General features: G+C 46.4%; 1 protein-coding gene across 1 annotated transcript in view; it reads right to left on the minus strand.

Moving 5' to 3' along the window:
* The window catches only part of LOC115464633 (transmembrane protease serine 12-like), a 102,651-nt gene that overhangs the window by 47,633 nt on the left and 30,178 nt on the right, over positions 1-24,840 (minus strand). The window contains exons 3-4 of the mRNA XM_030194996.1: positions 10,639-10,904; positions 8,959-9,101 (exon numbers count right to left, since the gene is read on the minus strand). Coding sequence (XP_030050856.1) covers positions 8,959-9,101; positions 10,639-10,904 — 409 coding nt within the window. The remainder of the gene's footprint in view (positions 1-8,958; positions 9,102-10,638; positions 10,905-24,840) is intronic.

Genomic DNA, 24,840 nt, shown 5'->3' on the forward strand with positions numbered 1-24,840 from the left:
CAATCGTCGAGATAAGGGAACACATGCACTCCCAGCCTGCGAAGCGCCGCTGCTACTACAGCCAGGCACTTCGTGAACACTCTGGGCGCAGAGGCGAGCCCAAAGGGTAGCACACAGTACTGGAAGTGACGTGTGCCCAGCTGAAATCGCAGATACTGTCTGTGAGCTGGCAGTATCAGGATGTGCGTGTAGGCGTCCTTCAAGTCCAGAGAGCATAGCCAGTCGTTTTCCTGAATCATGGGAAGAAGGGCCCAGGGAAAGCATCCTGAACTTTTCCTTTACCAGATATTTGTTCAGGGCCCTTAGGTCTAGGATGGGACGCATCCCCCCTGTTTTCTTTTCCACAAGGAAGTACCTGGAATAGAATCCCAGCCCTTCTTGCCCGGATGGCACGGGCTCGACCGCATTGGCGCTGAGAAGGGCGGAGAGTTCCTCTGCAAGTACCTGCTTGTGCTGGAAGCTGTAAGACTGAGCTCCCGGTGGGCAATTTGGAGGCTTGGAGGCCAAATTGAGGGTGTATCCTTGCCAGACTATTTGAAGAACCCACTGATCGGAGGTTATGAGAGGCCACCTTTGGTGAAAAACTTTCAACCTCCCCCCGACCGGCAGATCGCCCGGCACTGACACGTTACATAGTAACATAGTAGATGACAGCAGAAAAAGACCAGCATGGTCCATCCAGTCTGCCCAAGACAAACTCATATGTGTATACCTTACCTTGAATTGAATTTGTACCTGTCCTTTTCAGGGCACAGACCATATAAGTCTGCCCAGCAGTATTTCCCGCCTCCCAACCACCAGTCCCACCTCCCATCACCGGCTCTGGTACAGACCGTATAAGTCTGCCCTCCCCTATCCTTGCTTCCCAACCACCACCCCCTCTTCCCCCCACCTGCTCCGCCACCCAATTTCAGCTAAGCTTCTGAGGATCCATTCCTTCTGCACAGGATTCCTCTATGCATATCCCATGCATGTTTGAACTCTGTTACCGTTTTCATCTCCACCACCTCCCGCGGGAAGGCATTCCAAGCGTTCACCACCCTCTCCGTGAAAAAATACTTCCTGACACCTTTCCTGAGTCTGCCCCCCTTCAATCTCATTTCATGTCCTCTCGTTCTACCGCCTTCCCATCTCTGGAAAAGATTCGTTTGCGGATTAATACCATTCAAATATTTGAACGTCTGTATCATATCACCCCTGTTCCTCCTTTCCTCCAGGGTGTACATGTTCAGGTCAGCAAGCCTCTTTTCATACGTCTTGGAACGTAAATCCCATACCATCCTCGTAGCTTTTCTTTGCACCGCTTCCATTTTTTTAACATCCTTCGCAAGATACGGCCTCCAAAACTGAACACAATACTCCAGGTGGGGCCTCACCAATGTCTTATACAGGGGCATTAAAACCTCCTTTCTTCTGCTGGTCACTCCTCTCTCTATACAGCCTAGCAATCTTCTAGCTACGGCCACCGCCTTGTCGCACTGTTTCGTCGCCTTCAGGTCCTCAGATACTATCGCCCCAAGATCCCTCTCCCCGTCCGTGCCTATCAGACTCTCCCCGCCTAACACATACGTCTCCCTTGGATTTCTACTCCCTAAGTGTTGATGTCGGCTATGCTCTGCTGGAGCCAGTCAAAAGCTCGCCCCTTGCTTTTGCTGGGGAGCCGAGGGGCCTTGCTGAGGCGCACGCTGCTGACGAGAGCGAGCGCGCTGGGGCTTAGCCTGGGCTGCAGGCTGTCGAGAAGGAGGATTGTACCTACACTTACCAGAAGAGTAGGGAACAGTCTTCCTTCCCCCATAAAAACGTCTACCTGTGAATGGATGGAGGGGGGCGGAGGTGGGGATCTCGGCGGGGGTGCGGCAGGGGTGCCCGTTGAGCCCCCTGCTGTACTCTTTCACCATTGATCCCCTGGTGAGGAGGCTGGAAGGGGGGGGAGGACGGGCTCAGAGGAGTGGAGGTAGGCAAAGGGAATGTGTTACGAGTTATCGCCTATGCGGACGATGTCACCGTCTGGGTGGCGGATCGCAGGGAGGGGAGGAGGCTGCAGGAGACCCTTGCAGCATACTCCCAGGCTTCGGGGTCTCGGGTAAACCTGGGCAAGAGCACCAGCTTGTGGGTGGGGCCGGAGGGACGGCGGTTTAATTTAGGTGGTGGGTTCCCAGATGGGATAGAGAAAATGAGGGTTTTGGGAGTGTATTTTGGGGGAGGGGATTACGGGCGGGAGAATTGGGAACAAAGGATAGCGGAGGCGAGGGATAAGGTGGACCGCTGGAAGGGGTGGCGGATGCCCATGGAGGACCGGGTCCGGTTGCTGAAGAGCCAGGTGGTCCCCATGTTCCTGTTCCTGAGCTACATCTGTCTCCTGCCGGAACGCTGTTTCACGGCAATTTACAGCGTGTTCTTTCAACTCCTGTGGGGGAACAGGATGAACCCAGTTCGACGTAATATTACTTACCGGTCGCGGGAGGAAGGGGGGGTGGGAATGGTAAACCCAGTATTGCTATTCTCCTCCCTCTTCATCCAGTTTAACCTGGGGCGGGCGGGGGGTCTGGATGCCCCAGGATGGGTACACAGTGTTGTCCAGTGGTGGGAGGGATTTTGGGGTCCTTGGTTGGGGGGAGGTAGGGTGGGACGGTTGCGGAAAGGGTTCCCGGAGGGGGTAGGCTACTACAAATCCTTGGTAAAGCTGGTTCGGCTGTGGGACATTACATGGGAGGAAGTTAGGGCAGGGCAGAGGGAGATCTGGGTGGAGCGGGTTCGCTCCCAACGCTTCTCCTCTCCCCTGGCTCTTAGGGATGCTCCGGAGCCCGTGCTGAGGCAGGGCCTGCGTTTTATTTCGTCCAAACGCATCCCACACAAGTACAGGGACATTGCTTGGCTGTCCCTACATGGCAGGTTGTATGTTAGGGCAAACCTTCGGTGTAGGAACCAGCAGGACCGAGACTGCCCGAGGGGGGAGTGTGCTGGCCGGCTGGAGACCATGGACCACTTCCTGAAGGAGTGTCCATTCTCCGTAGCGGTTTGCCGGAGAGTGGCTGCCTTCCTGGCCATCCCCAGCTTCACGTCCTACACCTATGCGGACTGGGTGTATGGGAGGCAGGGGGAGACGGGGCGGCTAGAGCCAGGTACCGCCTTTCTAATCTCAGTTATCATCAGATACTGCCTATGGATGGCTCGCTGCGGGGTTGTCCGAGCTGTCCAGAAAGTGGCCCGATGGGAACGGGTGGAGGTGGGGGTAAAGACCTTTGGGGTTTGGTGGAAGCATGTACGCTTAAAGTTGAGTTGAATGTTTGGGGGGAGTTGGGGGGGACGGTTTTTTGTGTAAAATTTGCATTTTTGTATAAAAGTATAGAGGGGCTGGCTTTATAACTGCACAGTGTAATGTATTGAAATTTGATTTTCCGCTTTCATTTAATAAAGGAATTCTCCAGTCTGCCCAACAAGATAACTCATATTTGCTACTTTTTGTGTATACCCTACTTTGATTTGTACCTGTGCTCTTCAGGGCACAGACCGTATAAGTCTGCCCAGCACTATCCCCGCCTCCCAACCACCAGCCCCGCCTCCCAACCACCGGCTCTGGCACAGACTGTATAAGTCTGCCCAGCACTATCCTCGCCTCCCAACCACCAGCCCCGCCTCCCAACCACTGGCTCTGGCACAGACCGTACAAGTCTGCCCAGCACTATCCCCGCCTCCCAACCATCAGTCCCGCTTCCCACCACTGGCTCTGACACAGACCGTATAAGTCTGCCCAGCACTATCCCCGCCTCCCAACCACCAGCCCCGCCTCCCGATCTTGACTAAGCTCCTGAGGATCCATTCCTTCGGCACAGAATTCCTTTATGCTTATCCCACGCATGTTTGAATTCCGTTACCATTTTCATTTCCACCACCTCCCGCGGGAGGGCATTCCAAGCATCCACTACTCTCTCTGTGAAAAAATACTTCCTGACATTTTTCTTGAGTCTGCCCCCCTTCAATCTCATTTCATGTCCTCTCGTTCTACCATCTTCCCATCTCCGGAAAAGGTTCGTTTGCGGATAAATACCTTTCAAATATTTGAACGTCTGTATCATATCACCCCTGTTTCTCCTTTCCTCCAGAGTATACATGTTTAGTTCCGCAAGTCTCTCCTCATACGTCTTGTAACGCAAATCCCATACCATTCTTGTAGCTTTTCTTTGCACCACTTCAATTCTTTTTACATCCTTAACAAGATACGGCCTCCAAAACTGAACACAATACTCCAGGTGGGGCCTCACCAATGACTTATACAGGGGCATCAACACCCCCTTTCTTCTGCTGGTCACACCTCTCTCTATACAGCCTAACAACCTTCTAGCTACGGCCACCGCCTTGTCACACTGTTTCGTCGCCTTCAAATCCTCAGATACTATCACCCCAAGATCCCTCTCTCCGCCGGTACCTATCAGACTCTCCCCACCTAACACATACATCTCCCGTGGATTTCTATTCCCTAAGTGCATCACTTTGCATTTCTTCGCATTGAATTTTAATTGCCAAACCTTAGACCATTCTTCTAGCTTCCTCAGATCCTTTTTCATGTTTTCCACTCCCTCCCAGGTGTCCACTCTGTTACAGATCTTAGTATCATCCGCAAATAGGCAAACTTTACCTTCTAACCCTTCGGCAATGTCACTCACAAATATATTGAACAGAATCGGCCCCAGCACCGATCCCTGAGGCACTCCACTACTCACCTTTCCCTCCTCCGAATGAATTCCATTAACCACCACCCTCTGGCGTCTGTCCGTCAACCAGTTCCTAATCCAGTTCACCACTTCAGGTCCTATCTTCAGCCCATCCAGTTTAGTTGAGTTGCCGTCAAAGCCCACTCCAGCCTATCTGAATACGTCTTGTCATTTGCGGGACCCAGACTGTAAAAGTCTACCCAGCACTGTCCTCAGTTCCAGCTACTGAAGTTGGCATTGAAGCCCATTCTAGCCTATCCTATACTTTTTATTTTTGTTTTATACCAACTATTTTCTAAATAGAATTCCTCTGTGTTCATCCCATACCTTTTTGAATTCTGTCATTGTTTTTGTCTCTACCACTTCCCTCGGGAGGGCATTTCAGGCATTGACCACCCTCTCAATGAAAAAGAATTTCCTGACATTACTCCCAAGTTTACCACCTTGCAATCTCAGTTTGTGTCCTCTAGTTTTACCATTTCCCCTTCTCTTTAAATGTCTTTATCATAACTCCCTTGTCCCTTCATTCCTCTAGGCTATACATATTTAGGTCTTCCAGTCTCTTCTCATATATCTTTTGGTGTAAACCTCAAATAATTTTTGTTGCCTTCCTCTGGACTGCTTCTAGGCTTTTTACATCCTTAGCAAGATGCGGCCTCCAAAACTGAACACAATACTCCAGGTGGGGCCTCAACAGTAACTTGTACAGAGACATCAACACCTCCTTTCTTTTGCTGGTTACTCCTCTCTCGATGTAACCTAGCATCCTTCTGGCTACGGCCACCACATTGTCACACTGTTTTTTCGCTTTAAGGTCTTCGGACACCATCACCCCAAGGCCCCTCTCCTCGACTGTGAATATCAGCCTCTCACCTCCTAGGAAATACGTCTCCCTTGGGTTTCTACTCTCCAAATGTATTACTTTGCACTTCTTTGCATTAAATTTTAATTGCCAAATGTTAGACCATTCTTCTAACTTTGCAGATCCCTTTTCATGTTTTCCACTCCCTCCGGGATGTCCACTCTATTACAAATCTTAGTATCATCCACAAAAATGCAAACCTTATCTTTTAATCCTTCGGCAATGTCACTCACAAATATATTGAACAGAATCATCCCCAGCATCGATCTCTGAGGCACTCCTCTACTCACCTTTTCTGTGAGTAGTGGAGTGCCCCAGGGATCGATAAGCAACAGCTGTACATATGTTACGTTATTGTTATACCGTAACTAATAAGAATTATAAGGAAAGCATGACAGTGAAATTAAAGCTACTTTGAAGGAAATGCATCAGCTTGCTTAGCCACACAGCAATGATTCAAATCTTGGCATACCACTGGCACAGGTTTGGGCTCTAGTAGCCTCTCCAGGCAATAAGCCTTTTTCTCCCTTTTTTCTAGAAACAAAACCATTTTCCCTGCTGAAAAAACTGTTATAATTATAAGGGTTTACTAGTCTTTCACTGTGCTTGTTTTAATTAATATAAATATTTTTATTATTATTATCCAATTTACTTCTTACAGCCTGCAAAATTCTTCTCTGTTCTATGCAATTTATATATATACTAGTAAAAAAAGGCCCGTTTCTGTTTGAAAGGAAACGGGTGCTAGCAAGATTTTCTTCTGAGTGTGTATGTTTGAGAGAGTGTATGTGAGAGTGACTGTGTGAGAGAGGCTTCTGTTCCTGCTGCTGTGCATTCCCCGTGTTGTGCTGATTCGCTGCTCCCTGTATCGTGGCTCCGCCCCTCTCCCTTCTACTGGCCAATCTGGTTTGGGTTGTGTGACATCACTATTATCTACTACAACATGATCCAGGGTTCCAGGCAGCCTCAGAATGTAGGAGGTGAGAATTATTATATAGGATGGAGATAATATATATATATATATATATATATATATATATATATATATATATATATATATATAAAACCTATGTAAATCATACGAGATATAGTTAAACATTTCTTGTCAGGATATATATTCAGATAATAGAGTTTAGAAAACTTTTCTGAATACAATGTAATTGTCTATCAATATTCTTTGCTCTAACTTTATACTGTAAATCCAATGGAGTAGAAGAGTAGCCTAATGGTCAGAACAGTGTTTCCCAAGTCAGTCCTAGAGTATCACCTTGTCAGTCAGATTTTCAGGATATCCACACTGAATATGCTTGAAAAATTTGCATACACTGACTGGCAAGGGAATACTCCAGGACCGATTTGGGAAACACTGGGTTAGAGCCCCAGGCTGACAATCAAGGAAGCCCAGTTCAAATCCTGCTGCTCTTCACTGTAATCTTGGGCAAATCACTTAACTCTCCATTGCCTCAGGTACAAACCTGGGGTCCTTTTACCAAACTGCAGTAAAAAGTGGCCTTAGCATCATCATACATGGGTCATTCCCAAGCACTAAGGCCATTTTTCTGCAGGGTAAAATGGCTAACTTTTCTACTTTCTATGTTAATGGCCATGCCTAATTTTTCCATTAGCGTGTGAGCCCTTACCACCACCTATGTTGTAGGTGGTAAGGGCTCACGTGCTAATAGGGATTAGCACAGAACATGCCCACTTTCTGTACCAGTGCTAAAAAAGAAATGTTATATTTTAGCACGTGGGTAGCGTGTGCTGATCCCAAAATTACTGCGGGATACCTGAGCATGCCCTGTGGTAAGGAATTTTTAGTAGCAATGAGCATATATTAGTGATTACTGCAGCTTAGTTTAAAAAAAAACCCTTAGTTTGTATGCCCTTCAGCAGGGCCGATCTTAGCAAGTGCGGGGCCCTATGCAGACCAATTTGGTGGGGCCCCCACCCTAGCTCCACCCCATTGATAAGATTATTCCATTTTTAGAACATTTTTTTATTTATGAAATTTCAAATAAAGACAAATGAAGCTACACTTGTACAAAAAAACTGATTGAAATAATAAGCACAATGCTATCATGAAACCTCCCCTCCCCAGAAATTATTCAGTTCAAGTCCACTACAATTAGTAGTTCCAATTCTCATAACAAAGGAGAATAAAGGAAAAATATTAAGAAAAGATCCAGTACTTTCAAATTCCCCTATTACTCTGTAACCCATCAAACCAGAGAGGCAAGTAGCCACATCAGTTACTAAATAGTTTGAACTGATTGTACCTACTTTATATCAGATTTTGCTACTTCATGATTTCCATTCTCAGATTTTAGCTTAGTAATCTTTTCTTCCTGTGATTGTAGTCTAGCTTCCAAATGATTAATTCGAGGTGTCATATCATTAATTACTGGAAGCAGTGTTTTAGCCAAATCTGCTATTGACATCCAAATTTTTATCAGGAGAAATATCTGCAGATCTATGTGAAAATAACCCAGATATGTTAGAAACAGCTTCTTCCAAGCCAGAAGATCTTACTTGCTCAGCGTCTCCAGCAACTAATGTTGTTGGGCCAAATTCCTCTCAGGGAGGCAGACATTTCCAACCCTTGCACCGTCCGCAAGCGTCGTTAGATGAGAGAGACACTTCTCCTGATCTCCTGCCTGCATGGAATCCAATTTCAATTTGGCATAAGTGCACAACTGTTGGCATCAGCAACGATGGCTCACCTTGCATCCTCACCACCTCCGACCAGGCTCCAGCTTTTCCTGCTCAGTGACTCCCGCCCTCGCGTCTGGAAACAGGAAATACATCAGAAGGCGGGACATTGAGCAGGAGGCTGGAGCCTGGAGGTGAGCTGTCGCGCTGCAACTGTCTGTCGTCGCTGTCGGGGGCGGGGCCGTCGCTGCCTGGGCTGGCTCGCTGGCATCGCTCAGTTAGTTGCTGGGGTCCGGGGACTCAGGAGCTGATGGCGGGCTCAGCGGGCCCAAGCCGGGGGTGGGCACCGCGCCGGTGGTGGCAGGAGTGGAGTGCCGAGCCGCGGGAATGGGGATCATCTCAGGCGACTAAGGCGAGCAGCGGCAGAGGTCGGAGCGGAGGCACGAGTGAGGCAGAGTTGAGGCGCGCCGTGCGGGGTCCCCTTAGGCGCGGGGCCCTATGCGGTTGCCTTGGTCGCCTCTGCCTAAGACCGGCCCTGCCCTTCAGGGACAGGGAAATACATATATGAGGCATATTTTCAAAGCACTTAGCCTTCCAAAGTTCCATAGGTTTCTATGGAACTTTGGAAGGTTAAGTGCTTTGAAAATATAGTGTACTTAAATATAATTCACCTTGAGCTATAACTGAAAAAGAGATTGGCTAAATCTAAATAAATAAATAAAAATTTCTATTTACCTGACAAGAATCAACACCACCTTCTTCATAACCAGCACAAAGCATATTGAAAGTAAGGATTCCATCATACCATCCAGATATATTACATAGGGAACTAGAGAGAATATTCACTTCTGCTTCTTGCAAAATAACGGCTGAAGGACCTAAAACAGGGCACAGTACATTTTGACAAATACCGTATTAATGCTAAAATGAGACTCATTACAGCCAAGTCACAAGCAGTGCAAATTTAATTTTACAATTTGAAAGCTTGTACTTTTATTGATCAGCAAAGAAGGAACTGGTAGTTTAAAGGGTTTATGCTTTTAAATTTGAGACATGGAGGGGCATAATCAAACGGGACGCCCAAGTTTTCCTGAGGGCGTCCTCACAGGACATCCTCACGAAGGGGCGGGGAAACCCGTATTATCGAAACAAGATGGGTGTCCATCTTTCGATAATACGGTCAGGGACACCGAAATCTTGACATTTAGGTTGTCCCTAGAGATGGTCGTCCTTAGACTTGGTCATTTCTGATTTTCGGCGATAATGGAAACTAAGGACACCCATCTCAGAAATGACCAAATGCAAGCCCTTTGGTTGTGGAAGGAGCCAGAATTCGTAGTGCACTGGTCCCCCTGACATGCCAGGACACCAACCGGGCACCCTAGGGGGCACTGAAGTGGACTTCGTTTCGATAATACGGTCGGAGACGCCCAAATCTCCACATTTAGGTCAACCTTAGAGATGGTCCCTAGAGATGGTCGTCCCCGATTTTCAGCGAGAATGGAAACCGAGGATTCCCATCTCAGAAACTACCAAATCTAAGCCCTTTGGTCGTGGGAGGAGCCAGCATTCATAGTGCACTGGCCCTCCTAACATGCCAGGACACCAACCGGGCACCCTAGGGGGCACTGCAGTGGACTTCAGAAATTGCTCCCAGGTGCATAGCTCCCTTATCTTGGGTGCTGAGCCCCCCAACCCTCCCCCAAAACCCACTACCCACAACTGTACAACACTACCATAGCCCTTACGGGTGAAGGGGGGCACCTACATGTGGGTACAGTGGGTTTGTGGTGGGTTTTGAAGGGCTCACATTTACCACCACAAGTGTAACAGGTAGGGGGGGATGGGCCTGGGTCCGCCCTGTCTGAAGTGCACTGCACCCACTAAAACTGTTCCAGGGACCTACATACTGCTGTCAGGGAGCTGGGTATGACATTTGAGGCTGGCAAAAAATATTTTAAAAGGCAGCTTTTGAGGGACCGCATAGCGGGAGCAGGATTGACATTGAACAGAGATAAGTGAACCAGTTATATATAGATGTTCCTTTGAGATTGTAGTGTAACGTTCAATGCATTGAAGAATGATTTATCAATATTAAAAAATTTCAAAAAAAATCAAAAAGACTAAAATAAAGTATTTTGGCTTCAGCAAAAATAATTTTTACAGCTGTAGCCTCAGGGTTTTCTGCCTATGATGAACAGAGGACATTTTTTGTCCGTTTAGCTTGTAGAGACTTTTCACATAGTCCCCAAGCTCTTTGAGGCTTTTTCCCTGATTGTTGTTATTTCATATTTTGTGGATTTGTTCATGATTTTGAACACTCATATAATGTACCTTACAAAATCGGCAATGCACACAGAAGCATCAAATCAGATCCTAAAGTTCTCAGACCATCAAGTTTACACAAATGCTTACCTCCGTGTGATGTTGTTCCCCAGCCAGTTATAAAGCACCCTGACATATCCATCACTTCCATACTGCTATTTGGCAAGCAGACAGGATGGATATAATCATTGAATTCTATAGGTTTTATCAACTGAAGTAATGCTATATCATTATCCATTGTTTCTTGTTTGAAATTTCTATTAATAATAATATCTTTAATCAGTCGTATTTCAGTCATATGACTGCGATATAACATATTATGAAGTCCAAACACAGCCCTCCAGTTTTCAGGATCCCTGAAAGAGAATAAAATTAGTGATTAAAATCAAAGAAGGTGAAGGGAAAGTGACCAATGGATTCCACAAGAATTAATGTTATGAACTGCCTGCGGAGGAGTAGCCTAGTGGTTAGTGTAGTGGACTTTGATCCTGGGGAACTGAGTTCAATTCCCACTGCAGCTCCTTGTGACTCTGGGCAAGTCACTTAACCCTCCATTGCCCCTGGTACAAATAAGTACCTGAATATACTATGTAAACCGCTTTGAATGTAGTTGCAAAAACCACAGAAAGGCAATATATGAAGTCCCATTTCCCTTTATAGGTGTTGTGCAGTGGTGCTAGAACAGAAGGTGGGAGCAGAACTGAAGGATCATGGCTCTCCCACTTTTAAAAGATAGAAGTCAAGTGTCTCCCACATTACTTCAACCATTTCTTTAAAGACTTAGGAGGCGATGATCAATTTCCCTGCATTATTCTGAACAGAGCCGTAAAATTACTGCCCTTATTATCAATGCTAATAACATGCAAATATAGGTGTGTTATTAGTGTTGATTATAGGGGAACTTCTGTGGAAGGTTTGTGCCTGGGCATGCGCTCAAGGCACAATCCTCCCGCAGAAGAGGTTCAACAGGTCTGGGCTAAAGAAAACCTTTATATGGTAGTTAAGCCTTGCCCAGTGCATCCCATGATGCACTGGGCAGGGCACCACCATTTTGAGGAGACATCCGCAGGAGGAGGGAGCAGGACTCCGTCCCTCCTCCTCCAACTCTGAGGTAAGCCATGGAGGGAGGGGTGGGCCAGCAGGAATGGTCTTTGGGATGGGGGTAGGCATGGCCAGGGTCCCACTGAATCACCAGGCTTTTCTTTCATTTGGGGTGGTTATGTCTTTGGGGAGCTGGGGGTCTAGCAGACTTCCAGACCCTTACGTGTTTGGGGAGGGGCGGGGGGGGGGGGGGTCTGAGTCCACTGGACCTCCAGACCCTTATGTGCACTTTCATGGATTTCAGCTCATGCTTGCTGGGGTACCCAACGCCAGCTCCGAGCTGCTGTAAGGTTCACGGTGCTCTTCTTTCAGCATCGGGAAGAATTGATAATTGCCTGTTTTAAATTTGATTTGCATGCTGCCTGCGCTATCCTCGGGTGCTGTCACTGTTTACTGCACCAGAGGCCTCCAAGCATGCAGCAGTAGCAAATGCGAGCGCTAGTCCAGCGCTAATGGCCTCTAGTGCCTGCATTTGTTTCTGGGCATTGGTGCCTTATTTTTTTCTCTCTCTCTGGAACCAATTTATCCGATAGTACAGGGAAGGCTGCAGAAGTACTTGATCCCCGTCCTACCAGTGGCAGTAGTAGCAGGCAATTACAATAAGAACTGAGATAGCATGTGAACATAGACCTCAGCGTTACCTCCCAAACAGAAGGCAGGAGAAGGCAGACAGCATGAACACTGGCTCCTTCAGTTGCTCCTATTCTCGCTAACTGCTGCTACTGCCACTGCCACTGGTATCAGCAATGGTGATCTGGTAGCTTCCCCCCAACATTTCAATATAAATTTATTTATTTACATCACTTGATAACATACCTTATCAAAAAAGTTTAAAGTGTAATACAAAACTAAAGAATCAAATACATTAAAACCATAGTCAACCCTTCCACTTCCCCTACCCTCCTACCCCACAAATAATTTTTGCAGCAATACATCCCATCATAGTTATAAAACAATAATACAGCTTACAAAATGAAGCTGTGTTGTGTGAGGGAGGAAGGGGATAGAAGAGAAGAGATGTGGTGACTGAAATTGTTGTCCGAGAGAGAAAGAGCTTTAGCTCTCTAACTTTTACAAATATTCCAGCACCCATGATTCTGTGAAAGTGAAATTCATTCTTATCTTTTAATTTCCTTCTCTTGAGTCCTGCTAGACCAGTCCAGACAAGCGAGTTATGTCCCTCAACCAGCAGACAGAGACAAAGAACATTGACATTTAGGTGATGCCATCACCAGTATAAGGTGTGGTGCAGCCCTGGAAGTTACAGATCTGCTTTGACAATAGTATACTGGCAACAATAGATTGGCACTATTAATCATGCTTAAGACCAACCTTATACTGAATATATTACAGTACAACAGCCTAGCACTGCAATGATGGAAGTGGAAGATTGGAGGGTGGACAATGTAATGTCAATTTTTTAAAAGGGTTCCACAGGTGATCAAGGAACTTATAGACCAGTGGGCCTGATGTTGGTGCTGGGGAAAATGGTCAAAACTATAATAAAGAACAAAATTATTGAGCATATATAGAGCCATGGATTAATGAGACAAAGAGCTGTATTTTCAAAGCACTTAGACTTACAAAGTCTAAGGGGCCCTTTTACTAAGGTGCACCGAAAAATGGGCTGTGCTAGTGTAGGCACGTGTTTTGGGTGCACGCAGATACATTTTTCAGTGCGCCTGTAAAAAAGGCCTTTTTAAAATTTTGATGAAAATGGACGTGCGGCAAAATAAAAATTGGCACGTGTCCATCTTGAGTCTAAGACCTTTCCTCCAGCCATTGAATTAACAGTAAGGTCTCACGCGTTAACCATGTGGTAATTGTCTATGCAAGTAGAATGACAATTACTGCCTAGTTTCTGCCGTGCGCCAGAAAATAAAAATTATTTTCGGCGTGCATAGTGGACATGCATCAAAAATGAAATTACCACAAGGGCCACATGGTAGCCGGGCGATAACTCAAAATTGACGCAGCTTAGTAAATGGGCCTCTAAGTACTTTGAAAATGAGTCCCATGGACAATATGGATTTAGTTAAAGAAAATGTTGCCTCACCAATGCAACATGCAATTAAACTCTGGAATTTGTTGCCAGAAAATGTGGTAAAAAGTTACCTTAGCAGGGTTTCAAAAAAGTTTGGATCATTTCTAAAAGAAAAGTCTACAAGCCATTATTTAGAAAATCCACTTTATTTCTAGTCCAGCACCTATCTCCCTCTCCTTCAGCTTCAGCCCACCCCCCATGGGTCCAGCATCTCTGTCCCCCACCTCGCACAGATGAGGGCTCAACTCAGGTAGACCTCATCTCTAGCTAAATTGCAGTGGTAGGACCATAGGATCACTTGGGGAGATACCCAGCAACTCTCTGCCATCTGCAAGGCCCCAACTGAGGCTTCACCCCCCCTCAGAGCTGTCCAATAAGCTCGGTGGGAATACCCAAAAGGTATGACCAGGGTTGTTTATTGTTTAAAAAAACAAAACCTCACTGATTCTCCCCTAAATAAGGACACACTTGGTGGTGCAGCTTTCTAGTCTCTATCCTGGTTTTCTTTCAACTCGTAATTATCAGGACTGAAGTGACCCTGGCTATACCCCTAAGGGCCTCAAGCCCTTGACTCCCTAGAGCAGTGATGGCGAACCTATGGCGCGTATGCCAGAGAGGGCACGCAGAGCCCTCTCAGCCCATTCCAGCCCTCCCTCCCACCTACCCGGCGTCAAGCATTCCTTCCTCCCTCCCTCCCACCCGGCACCAGCCCGCCCGGCCTCCATCCCTCCCTCCGAGCAGGAAATTTAAAAGGCTTCCCTTGTCGCTGTTAACACCGCATCAGCACGCAGTAGCAGTGAAAAGCGTGCTGCTGGTTCAGCGCGCTTCAGCCTTCCGTCTCTCAAGCTCTGGTCCCGCCCTAACAGGAAATGAGGGCGGGACCAGAGTTTGAGAGACGGAAGGCTGAAGGCGCGCCGAACCAGCAGCATGCTTTTCACTGTTACTGCTGACGCTGCCTTAACCCCGACAAGGAAAGACTTTTTTAAATTTCCTGCTCGGAGGGAGGGATGGAGGCTGGGCGGGCTGGTGCCAGGTGGGTGGGAGGGAGGAAGGAATGCTTGACGCCAGGTGGGTGGGTGGCCTGGTGCCTGCTGCCGGGTGGCCTGGTGCTTGGGTGGGAGTGCTTGGGTGGGAGTGCTGGGTGGGTGGATGGCCTGGTGCTGGGTGGGTGGCCTGGTGCTGGGTGGGAGGCAGGGGTGCCTGGTGCTGGGTGGAGGCTTGGTGCTGGGTGGGTGGTAGGCCTGGTGCTGTGTGGCCTGGGTGGGTGGCCTGGTGCTGAGTGGGAGGTAGGGAGGCTTGGTGCTGGGTGGGAGGCCTGGTGCTGGGTGGGTGGGAGTGCTGGGTGGCCTGGTGCTGGGAGGGAGGCCTGGTGCTGGGTGGGTGGCAGACCTGGTGCTGCGTGGCAGGCCAGGTGCTTGGTGGCCTGGGTGGGTGGCCTGGTGCTGGGTGGGAGGTAGGGAGGCTTGGTGCTGGGTGGGTGGGAGTGTTGGATGGGTGGGAGTGTTGGGTGGCCTGGTGCTGGGAGGGATGCAGGCCTGGTGCTGGGTGGGAGGGAGGCCTGCCTGCCTGCCTAGTGCTGGGTGGGTGGGAGGCTTGCTGCTGGGAGGGCAGGGGGGAGAAGAGGGTGGCTGGACATGGGTGGCTGGAGGGGAGGGCAGGGGGAAAGGAGGGTGGCTGGAGGAACTGTTCTGCTTCCTGGCACCAGGAACACATTTGCCACCAAAGTGCCCTGGGAGGCCACTCCACTCTTCCACGACTCTCTGAATTCAAATTGTTAAGGTGAAGGATCATTCCATGAGTCTGTGCCAGAACTCTAGGAATCAGCTGTGTTGGTGCCAGTGTGTGCTAAGCACCCTCAATATGAGTCAGCTTCCATACTGTGTCCAGGGAAGAGCAATTTGTGCTTGGTACCTCCACTCATCTGAAATATTGGCATCAATGTCAAGAAACCCTCAAGGACAAAACTCACCAGGCTTGTTCAAGGTTCTCATCCTGCCTGGATCCGGGCTGACCCTTGAAGACCCCTACTGGAATTCCAGGTGCCTTTTCCTTAAGGTCCACAGCAACCCCTGAAAGGGGGAGAGGCAGACCAAAAAAAGAAAATATCCATGTGAGGAGATCATAGTGCTAAATAGGGGGGCCTGGGTCTGCTCATTAGGATCCCCACCATGAAACATAATTCCCATAACTTTTTTGTTTTCAATTTCCACTTAAGTTTGTGGCGGTAGACAAGCCACACTCTAAATATTAAAGCGTGACTTGAGCGCCAAGGATTTTTTAATAATTGCCTATGCCCATCACAATGCCCAATTTGCATAAAAATAACACTATTTAAAAACATTTTTATTTGAGAAAGTTTATCCCCCACTTAATGCTAAGCCTTCATCTTCCTCATGTTGACTACACCCGTTTAGCCACCGACTACTTCCACCTAGTAAAGTATCCTTGTTTTATCCTCCTGTTCTTTCCAGACCTTCTCACTTTTGTGTCACTACCCCTCTACGCATTGTAATCCTTTGTAATTTTGTAAGCCACATTGTGCTCACTATAGTGGAAAAATGTGGGGTATAAATGTACCAAAAATAAATAAAATAAATAAATTTATGTCCTCAACTTTCCCCGCTTTTGAATACTGGTTTTTAGTATTGCAATGATCATACTGTTTACATCCTCCGTTATACTTCTTATGGAATCAGACGTTGGTCTTTACATCTACCATTTTTATGTATATCAATTAGCATCTTCTATACAGAATTACTATGTCATTAGTATTGGTTAAAATTTTGGTGTACATATCGTGCTCACCTCGTCTGTGGTATTCTCTATAAGATATCCAACAATATATGGGAATTTGAGTTCTCTGAATTCAAGAACAAAATGTAATATAATGCTTATTTTCTAAATACATTGAACAACACATCCTTTCTCTATACTAGGCAAAATACCCTGATTGCCTGGTTCATTCCAACACTTTGTGATCATATCCATAAGAACACTTTGGTAAGATCAATTAATTCATATTATTTATTTATATAATTTATTTACATACAGTATTTGTCAATATTTGTATTATTTTATTCTTTAATTATCTTATATGATGGTGTTTTTCCTTCTGAATTATATGCTTTTCTCTTAAATCACTTGGTTCTCAATTACCAAAATACTCCTACCTATCATGTGGAATTGATATTTAACCTATAAAAATGTTTTACATTGTATATAGTTTCAAATAATTCCTTATATGTAATGTCTGCTTTTTTTTATTGATTTATGATTTTCATGTTTATGTGTTTTTAACTTAGACCCGAGGCAGGCACTCTTGCGCCGAAACATGGCCCGTCGGGTCACTTCTTTAATAAAAGAACTGCATTTATCTCCAACCTGAAGGCCCAGTGTTGCTTTTTCCTGTTTCTGACAAACTGTTGAAGCCATGAAGCCAAAAACCTGTGTCAGTGCTATAGTGGCTGCTTTTGTCTCTGTCTGCTGGAGCTCCGAAGCTGGCGAATTCTCAGTGTGCCATGGATACTCGGCTCCCTCTGCTCCTTGTTAAAGCAGCCCCAGCCTGTGCATTTGACCTGCTGCATGCACCTGGACCCACCCTTGTCAGGGACACTATTCGGGGCTTTGATAATGCTTAAATAATGAATGTGACTGTTGGGCAGACTAGATAGACCATACAGGTCTTTTTCTGATGTCATTTACTATGTTACTATGATTTCTGCACCAACCTTGAAACAGTAGAGCAAAGGAAAAGATCCTCTCACAGATGGTGTCCAAAATAGTCTTTATTAAAGGTTCTTCTAAAACATAAGGGGAGACCTGAAATGACTCGTGTTTCAGCCTAAATCTCCTCCAGGCAGGCTCCATGTTTGCTCTCCCTATTGTGTCTCTTTGGTAAAGACACAACTTAGATTGCACTATGATTTTTGCACCTCAAATTTGTGACTGCATTTTTTGTGTTAATAATTTGAAGAATGATCAAAGGTTTGGCAACTGTGGTTTTATCTTTTATTTGATTTACCCTGTTAGACTGGTCCAGATGAGTGGGTTATGTCCCCCAACTGGCAGATGGAGGCAGAGAATTACTGACATTTAAGTGATGTCATCACCAGTATAAAGTGTGGTGCAGCCCTGGAACTTGCCAGCATTTCTCTGCCTCTGCTGCACCAACCAGATGGTGAAGGTTGGAGTGGTCCATCAAGTTTTCTTCAGAGTAGGCCTGTCTCCTCAGGGTGCAATCCAAGGCCTGCATCCCTTGAGGTAGAGCCTTGGCCAGGGTTTGTTCCCAAGGATTGGTCCATGTACCTTAACCTCGTCAAACGCAGAGGGCTCGGACTCTCCACAGACCCATGCTCAAGCCCACAGGCTTCAGTTTGTAAGGTTAGCTGGCAGGGGTCCCAGGGGACATTTTCTAAGGGGAAAGGAGCTAATTCTTTCCCACTCCCTACCCCCTCCAGAGGGCTGCCTCAGACAGGTTTGCAGACCTGGTTCTGGGGAGTCAGAGAAAATGTGGCCAGGGTGGTTGGTATGGTCCTTCAGAGGTCCTCCACCCCTCCAAGAATAGGTATTCTGTGTCTCACTCCAGACTGCTGCCTCCCCCTACCCCCCCTTTTCCCACACTGGTGGACTGTTCCTCCTCAACCCCCCCCCCCCCCCCCCGGCTTACCTCAGGGATAAAACAATAAAAAGAAAACTGATTGAGAGCAGTGTCTACTCCTTCTTTCACCAAGGGGTGGGGGGACGGACTGGGCTTGAGGCAGCTAGAGAGGCTGAGGCCTAAGCCAGATGATATGTGGTTATAGCTAAGAATCCATTATGTTTGACTGCCTATATAATTTTATTTATTTTATTTGTTACATTTGTATCCCACATTTTCCCACCTATTTGCAGGCTCAATGTGGCTTACATAATACTGTAGAGCGATCGCCATTTCCGGTAGTAAAACAAATACAGAGTTGTTGTGGATGAATAAGGTTCATGTGTTATAGACACATTGGGGAATCATAGAGAGTTGTGTAGAGTCTATTATGATCTTTTGTTTCGTTGTGTTGCGAGGTTTAGGCACTTAGGTTGGGTCGGTTGGGTATGCCTTTTTGAACAGGTTGGTTTTTAGTGATGTCTGGAAGTTCAGGTGGTCGTACATTGTTTTCACTGCTTTTGGTAGTGCGTTCCACAGTTGTGTGCTTATGTAGGAGAAGCTGGATGCATAGGTTGATTTGTATTTGAGTCCTTTACAGCTTGGGTAGTGGAGGTTTAGGTATGTTTGTGTTGATCTGATTGTGTTTCTTATTGGTAGGTCTGTCATGTATCCCAGGGCTTCGCCATAGATGATTTTATGTACCAAGGTGCAGATTTTGAAAGTGATATGTTCTTTGACTGGTAGCCAGTGTAGTTTTTCTCTGAGGGGGTTGGCGCTTTCGAATCGTGTTTTTCCAAATATAAGCCTGGCTGCTGTATTTTGAGCGGTCTGAAGTTTCTTTATGAGTTTTTCTTTGCATCTCGCGTAGACTCCATTGCAGTAATCTGCATGGCTTAGTACCATTGATTGTATCAGGCTGCGAAATGTTTCCCTCGGGAAGAAAGGTTTCACGTGTTTGAGTTTCCACATTGAGTTGAACATTTTCTTAGTTGTAGATTTAACTTGGCTCTCAAGTGTAAGGTTACGGTCGATAGTAACGCCGAGGATTTTCAGGCTGTCTGCGATAGGGAGGGTGTGGTCTGGGGTGTTTATATTAGTGGCTTTGTTCGTGTTGTATTGGGATGAGAGGATGAGGCAGTGTGTTTTATTTGTATTGAGTTTTAGTTGAAATGTGTTTGCCCATAAGTCCATGATGTTTAGGCTGAGTTTGATATCGTTGGTGATTTCTGTCAGGTCATTTTTGTATGGTATATATATTGTGACGTCATCTGCATAGATGAATGGGTTGAGGCCATGGTTGGATAAGGACTTGGCTAGTGATGTCATCATTAGGTTGAAGAGGGTCGGTGATAGTGGTGATCCTTGAGGTACTCCGCAGTCAGCTTTCCAGGGTGATGAAATGTTTGAGTTTGATTTCACTTGGTACGTTCTAGTGGTTAGGAAACCCTTGATCCAACTAAGTATGTTTCCACCAATACCGAAGTAGTGTAGGAGTCTTAGTAGTATGTTATGGTTTACCATGTCGAATGCACTGGACATGCCGAATTGAAGGAGGAATATGCTTTTACCTGTTGCTATTTCCTGTTTGAATTTGGCCAGGAGTGTAATGAGTACTGTCTCAGTGCTATGGAGGGGGCTAAATCCTGATTGTGATTCATGTAGGATTGAAAATTTATTTATGTAATCACCGAGTTGCTTAGTTACCATGCTTTCCATCAATTTGACTGCTAGCAGGATAGATGCTACTGGGCGGTAATTGGTGAGTTCGCTTGTCTTTTTCTTGTTGTCTTTAGGAACTGGGGTGAGTAGGATGTTGCCATTTTCCTTAGGGAAGAGACCTTGTTGGAGTAAGTAGTTTAGGTGGGATGTGAGGTCTGCTATGAAGTGGTCGGGGCGGATTTTATTAGGTAGCTGGGGCATGTATCCAATTTGCAGTGAGTGACTGAGAACTTATGAATTGCCTGGGTGACTGTTTCATTGGTGAGGAAGGCGAGGTTTGACCAGGTTCGGTCCGCTGTGTATTATCCTGGGGTTGGGTCCAGACCGTTGATGAAATTTTCGATATCAGTATTGTCAAGAGGAAGTGTGTTACGTAGATGTACAATTTTTCATTGAAATATTTGGCAAGTTTGTCTGCGGATGGGATGTCTGTGTTGGTCATGGTGACCAAGGTGGTATCTAGTAATTTGTTTACGAGCTGGTATAGTTTCTTCGTGTCTTTGTAGTCTGGTCCTATTTTGGTTCTGTAGTATGACCTTTTGGCCTGTCTTATTGCATATTTGAATTTTCTTTGTAGTTGTTTCCAAGCGTTGAGCATGTGTTTGTCTTTATTTTTTTCCATGCTCTTTCGAGTTTCCTGGATTGTGTTTTTAGTTTTTTCAGTTCGTCGTTGAACCATGGTATCAAGATATGTCTTCATGATGTTCTTGTTTGTATTGGTGCTATTTCGTCTAGTATGCTTCTGCATCTTTTGTCCCAGTTAGAGAGGTATTGTATGGAGTTCGTTTGTGTTGTCCATTCGCTATTGTATATTTTTTGCCAGAATGTTTTCGGGTCTATTTGACCTCTTGTGCTGTAGGTTGTGTTCTTGTAGATGGTGTGAGCTCTTCTTCCACCAGTTTAGGGTTAGGTTGAGTTTGTAGTGGTCGGTCCATGGTGTTTCTGACCATTTGATATCAGCTATTATTAATTTTTTTGGTCTGTGGACAATTTGTGTGCGATGAGGTCAAGTGTGTGCCCTTTGACGTGGGTTGCTTGTGTGTGCGGCCATTTGAGATCCCATAAGTGGAGGAATTCCTTGCATTCTCGTGCGTTAGCTGAGTTTGATCTTCTAGGTGGAGACTGATGTCTCCTAGTAGCAGTATGTTTGAGTTGGTTACACAAGTGTGTGAAACAAAGTCTGTGAAAGTTGACTGGCTTTCATTCCAATTGACTGGTAGAACAGGATACAGTTCAGGTGGTCAAGTAAGGATTTGCTATGGATTCTGATTGAGGCAATTTCCAGTTGGGTTGTTATGGACTCAGCTGTGGTATCGGTTATGAAGTGGAATCAATCGATTAGTGCTATGCCTCCACCTCTCTTTTCTTTTCTGGTCCAGTGAGTGATTTTGTAACCTGGAGGGCATAGGTCAAGAATTATGGGGTCCTTTTGATCTTGGATCCAGGTTTCATTGATGAAGATCAGACCCAGGTTTTCTGATATGATCCAGTCAGTTATTGTTGTTGATTTGTTAACGACGGATCTGGCGTTGATGTAACCCACTTGAATTTTTTGGTATGAGGCTTCTATGTTTGGTGTTGTGTGGATTTTTGTTAGTTGTCATTTCTTTGTTGGTGTGTGTTTGGTGTGACCTTTTTTTCGTTCTGTTGTTGTCCCCGTATTGGAATTTTTCCTTTGTTATGGGTGTTGTCAGCATGGCTGACTGGGGCCCACATAGAATGGTGGGCACAGACTTCCGGTTGGGCTATGGAGGAGTGAGGACGCATGCTCTTGCTGCTCCGAGGCACCCGATAGAATCAAAAGGAAAAATAGCCAACCTGTTTCCCCCCGAAACGGGCTTAATAAGCACAGGAATAAAGTGGAGGTCGTGGTGTGCAAAGTACAACGAATCACGAAGCGGATGGCATCCAAAACGGTGCGGAAGGAGAGTCGCGAGAAGGGATGTGGAGCGGAGGCCAAGATGGCGGAGAAGAACCAACCGCCGTTTCCAACTCCGAGCTCACAATGGGCGGTGGACATCATCCGAGAGGTGACTGAGGCAGTAGAACAGTTGGTGGACTGCAAGTTTCAACAAATACTAGAGAAGCTTGACGGTATGGAGGAACGGTACGCTACTATGGCGTCGAGTCTTAAAGAAGTGCAGCAGCATGTTGGACACGTGGAAGACATGGTGCAGAAGCTAGCGGATGAGAGCCCAGCCCTGCAAAAGCACCTCAAATTGTTTGAGGAGAAGTTAGAAGATATTGAAAACCGTTCACGACGGAATAATTTAAGACTGGTTGGGTTGCCAGAAGCGCTTGGGGATAAGGACTTAAGGAGTTTCCTGGAGAAATGGATTCCAGAGGCGGCTGAGCTTCCTGAACTGGCGGGAGAACTCCGTGTGGAACAGGCACACAGGCTAGGCCTGCGACGCGAGGGAGAGACTCGCCCCAGAATGACCATCCTCAAAATACTCAACGATGCGCATAAAATGCGGGTGCTGCAAGCGACCAGGGGAGGCAAACAACTATGCTACCAGAACAGTAAAATTCTTGTGTTTCAAGATTATTCCACCAAAGTGGCGGCAGCCTGGAAGGCGTTTGTACCAGTATGCGCCAAGCTTTTTGAGCAAAAGGTCCGCTTCAGCCTGCTATTCCCTGCAAAGCTAAAAATAATTGATCAAGATCGAGCACGCTTTTTTGACAAAGTAGAAGATGCAAAAAGTTTTATGGAACAGTTGAAGAGCAAGAGATCTGCATCAGAATGAGTGATGGGAGGCTGACAGACTGAACTGCAGGGAGAAGGATATCTATGGTGAAAAGAATGTAGCAAGAACAGAGTAATTAGCGGGGAGAGACACTTTAACGGCTGAAACCCTGTGAAATGAAGCTACAAAGGCTAGTATGGACTTTTGCTGATATGTCACTTTATTGGCGACGACCGAAGAGGTGCTGGATTATGGCATATAATGAGATGAGCACCCGAGGAGAAAGGGGAAGACGATGGACTAAAAGTTAACAGGCATTGTATATGTAACAATGAGGGGAGGGGAAAGGGAGGGGGAATGTTTGTTTAATGCTATTTTTAGTCACTGTTAAAGGTGTAGAAAGAGAGCACAATAGTAGTCAGTGAATGGAGAGTCTGCTGGGTTAAAGGGAGCATGAATCTGAGAGAGAATGTTTAGGATGAAAGATAGGACAGGAATATGAAGGAACAAAGAATGTCTGGAATGAGTGATTAGAGGAGTGTGAGAGTTGAGTGTCTAAAAGGAGGAGAGGGTATCATAGGTTTAGGTAGCAGGGGAGAATAAAGTTCAACACTGGAAGGATGAGGTACACAAGACTATGAAGTGTGGATCCTGAGATGTGTGAAATCCTCTTATACATAGTAACATAGTAGATGAAGGCAGAAAAAGACCTGTACGGTCCATCCAGTCTGCCCAACAAGATAAACTCATATGTGCTAGTTTTTGTGTATACCTTTCCTTGATTTGTACCTGTCTTTTTCAGGGCGCAGACCGTATAAGTCCGTCTAGTACTATCCCCGCCTCCCAACCACCAGCCCCGCCTCCGGCTCTGGCACAGACCGTATAAGTCTGCCCAGCACTATCCCCGCCTCCCACCCATCAGCCCCGGCACAGACCGTATAAGTCTGCCCAGCACTAGCCCCGCCTCCCAGCCACCGGCTCTGCCACCCATTCTAGGCTAAGCTCCTGAGGATCCATTCCTTCTGGGGTTGAGTACATTAATAGTAGGACTACAAGCAAGGGGCAGAGAGGACGAAGGGGACAAAGAAGGGGGAGATAGGTGGTCAGTAAGTAGGTGGGTAGGGTGGCTTCAAGCTCAAGTCTGGAAGGGTTCCGGGTAGCATCCGGAACGATAAGGGAAAGAGGGGAAGGGGGGAAGGGAAGAGAATGGGATAAGGGAGGGGGGAAGGGGAGGGAGGGGAGAGGGAGGGCAATGCTTGAAGGGCTGGAGGGAGTAAATATGGATAAATGTGGCATAAGATCAATCTGCTCCATGCTGGGGGGATGGTGGCTGGGACATTCTCTCAGGTATGGGGTGATGGGAAAAGATTCATTGGAAATTAGGCTTCAATGGGAAAGGGAAGGAGTAGGCTGAAATGCTAGGAGTGAAGTTCACATCTTGGAATGTGGGGGTATACATTCGCCCATTAAAAGACAAAAATTGCTCAAGGTTCTACGGGACAGAGGGACCTCTCAACGGCGGAACATCAAAAATTTTAAAAGTGGTGGGTAGGATCTATTTATGAGGCTCCAGCAGAGGGAAGAAGGGGGGGAGTGGTGATCCTAGTAAAGAAAGGATTACACTTGGAGACAATGAAAATTATAGTAGACCCAAAAGGCAGGTTTATATTGGTATATGTAGTGCTGGAACGTCAGCCAATGATCTTCTGTAACATATATGCCCCAAATGTATTTTAGAGGAAGTTCTTTAAAGGAGTGATTAAGCAGATTTTGGGATTGGGTGATATACCGATAGTGTTGGGAGGGGACATGAACAATGTAGCAGATCCAAAATTGGACCGTTCTGCGCCCACTGATAGAGAATTGGCTCAAACGGAACGAGGGGTGCTCTTACTAGAATCTGCGTTAGGAGTGATAGATGTCTGGAGTACGCTTAATCCCCTAGAAAGGGACTACACACAGATATCTAGAGCCCATGATACAATGTCCCGGATAGATTACATGTTGATCTCCCCGGAACTATTAACACAGGTAGAAGAATCCAGTATAGGCCCCAAAATGGTTTCAGACCATGCCTGGGTTGAGGTGAAGTTTACTGGGGA

Source organism: Microcaecilia unicolor, chromosome 3 (genome assembly GCF_901765095.1).
Source record: "Microcaecilia unicolor chromosome 3, aMicUni1.1, whole genome shotgun sequence".
In the NCBI taxonomy this organism is placed as follows: domain Eukaryota; kingdom Metazoa; phylum Chordata; class Amphibia; order Gymnophiona; family Siphonopidae; genus Microcaecilia; species Microcaecilia unicolor.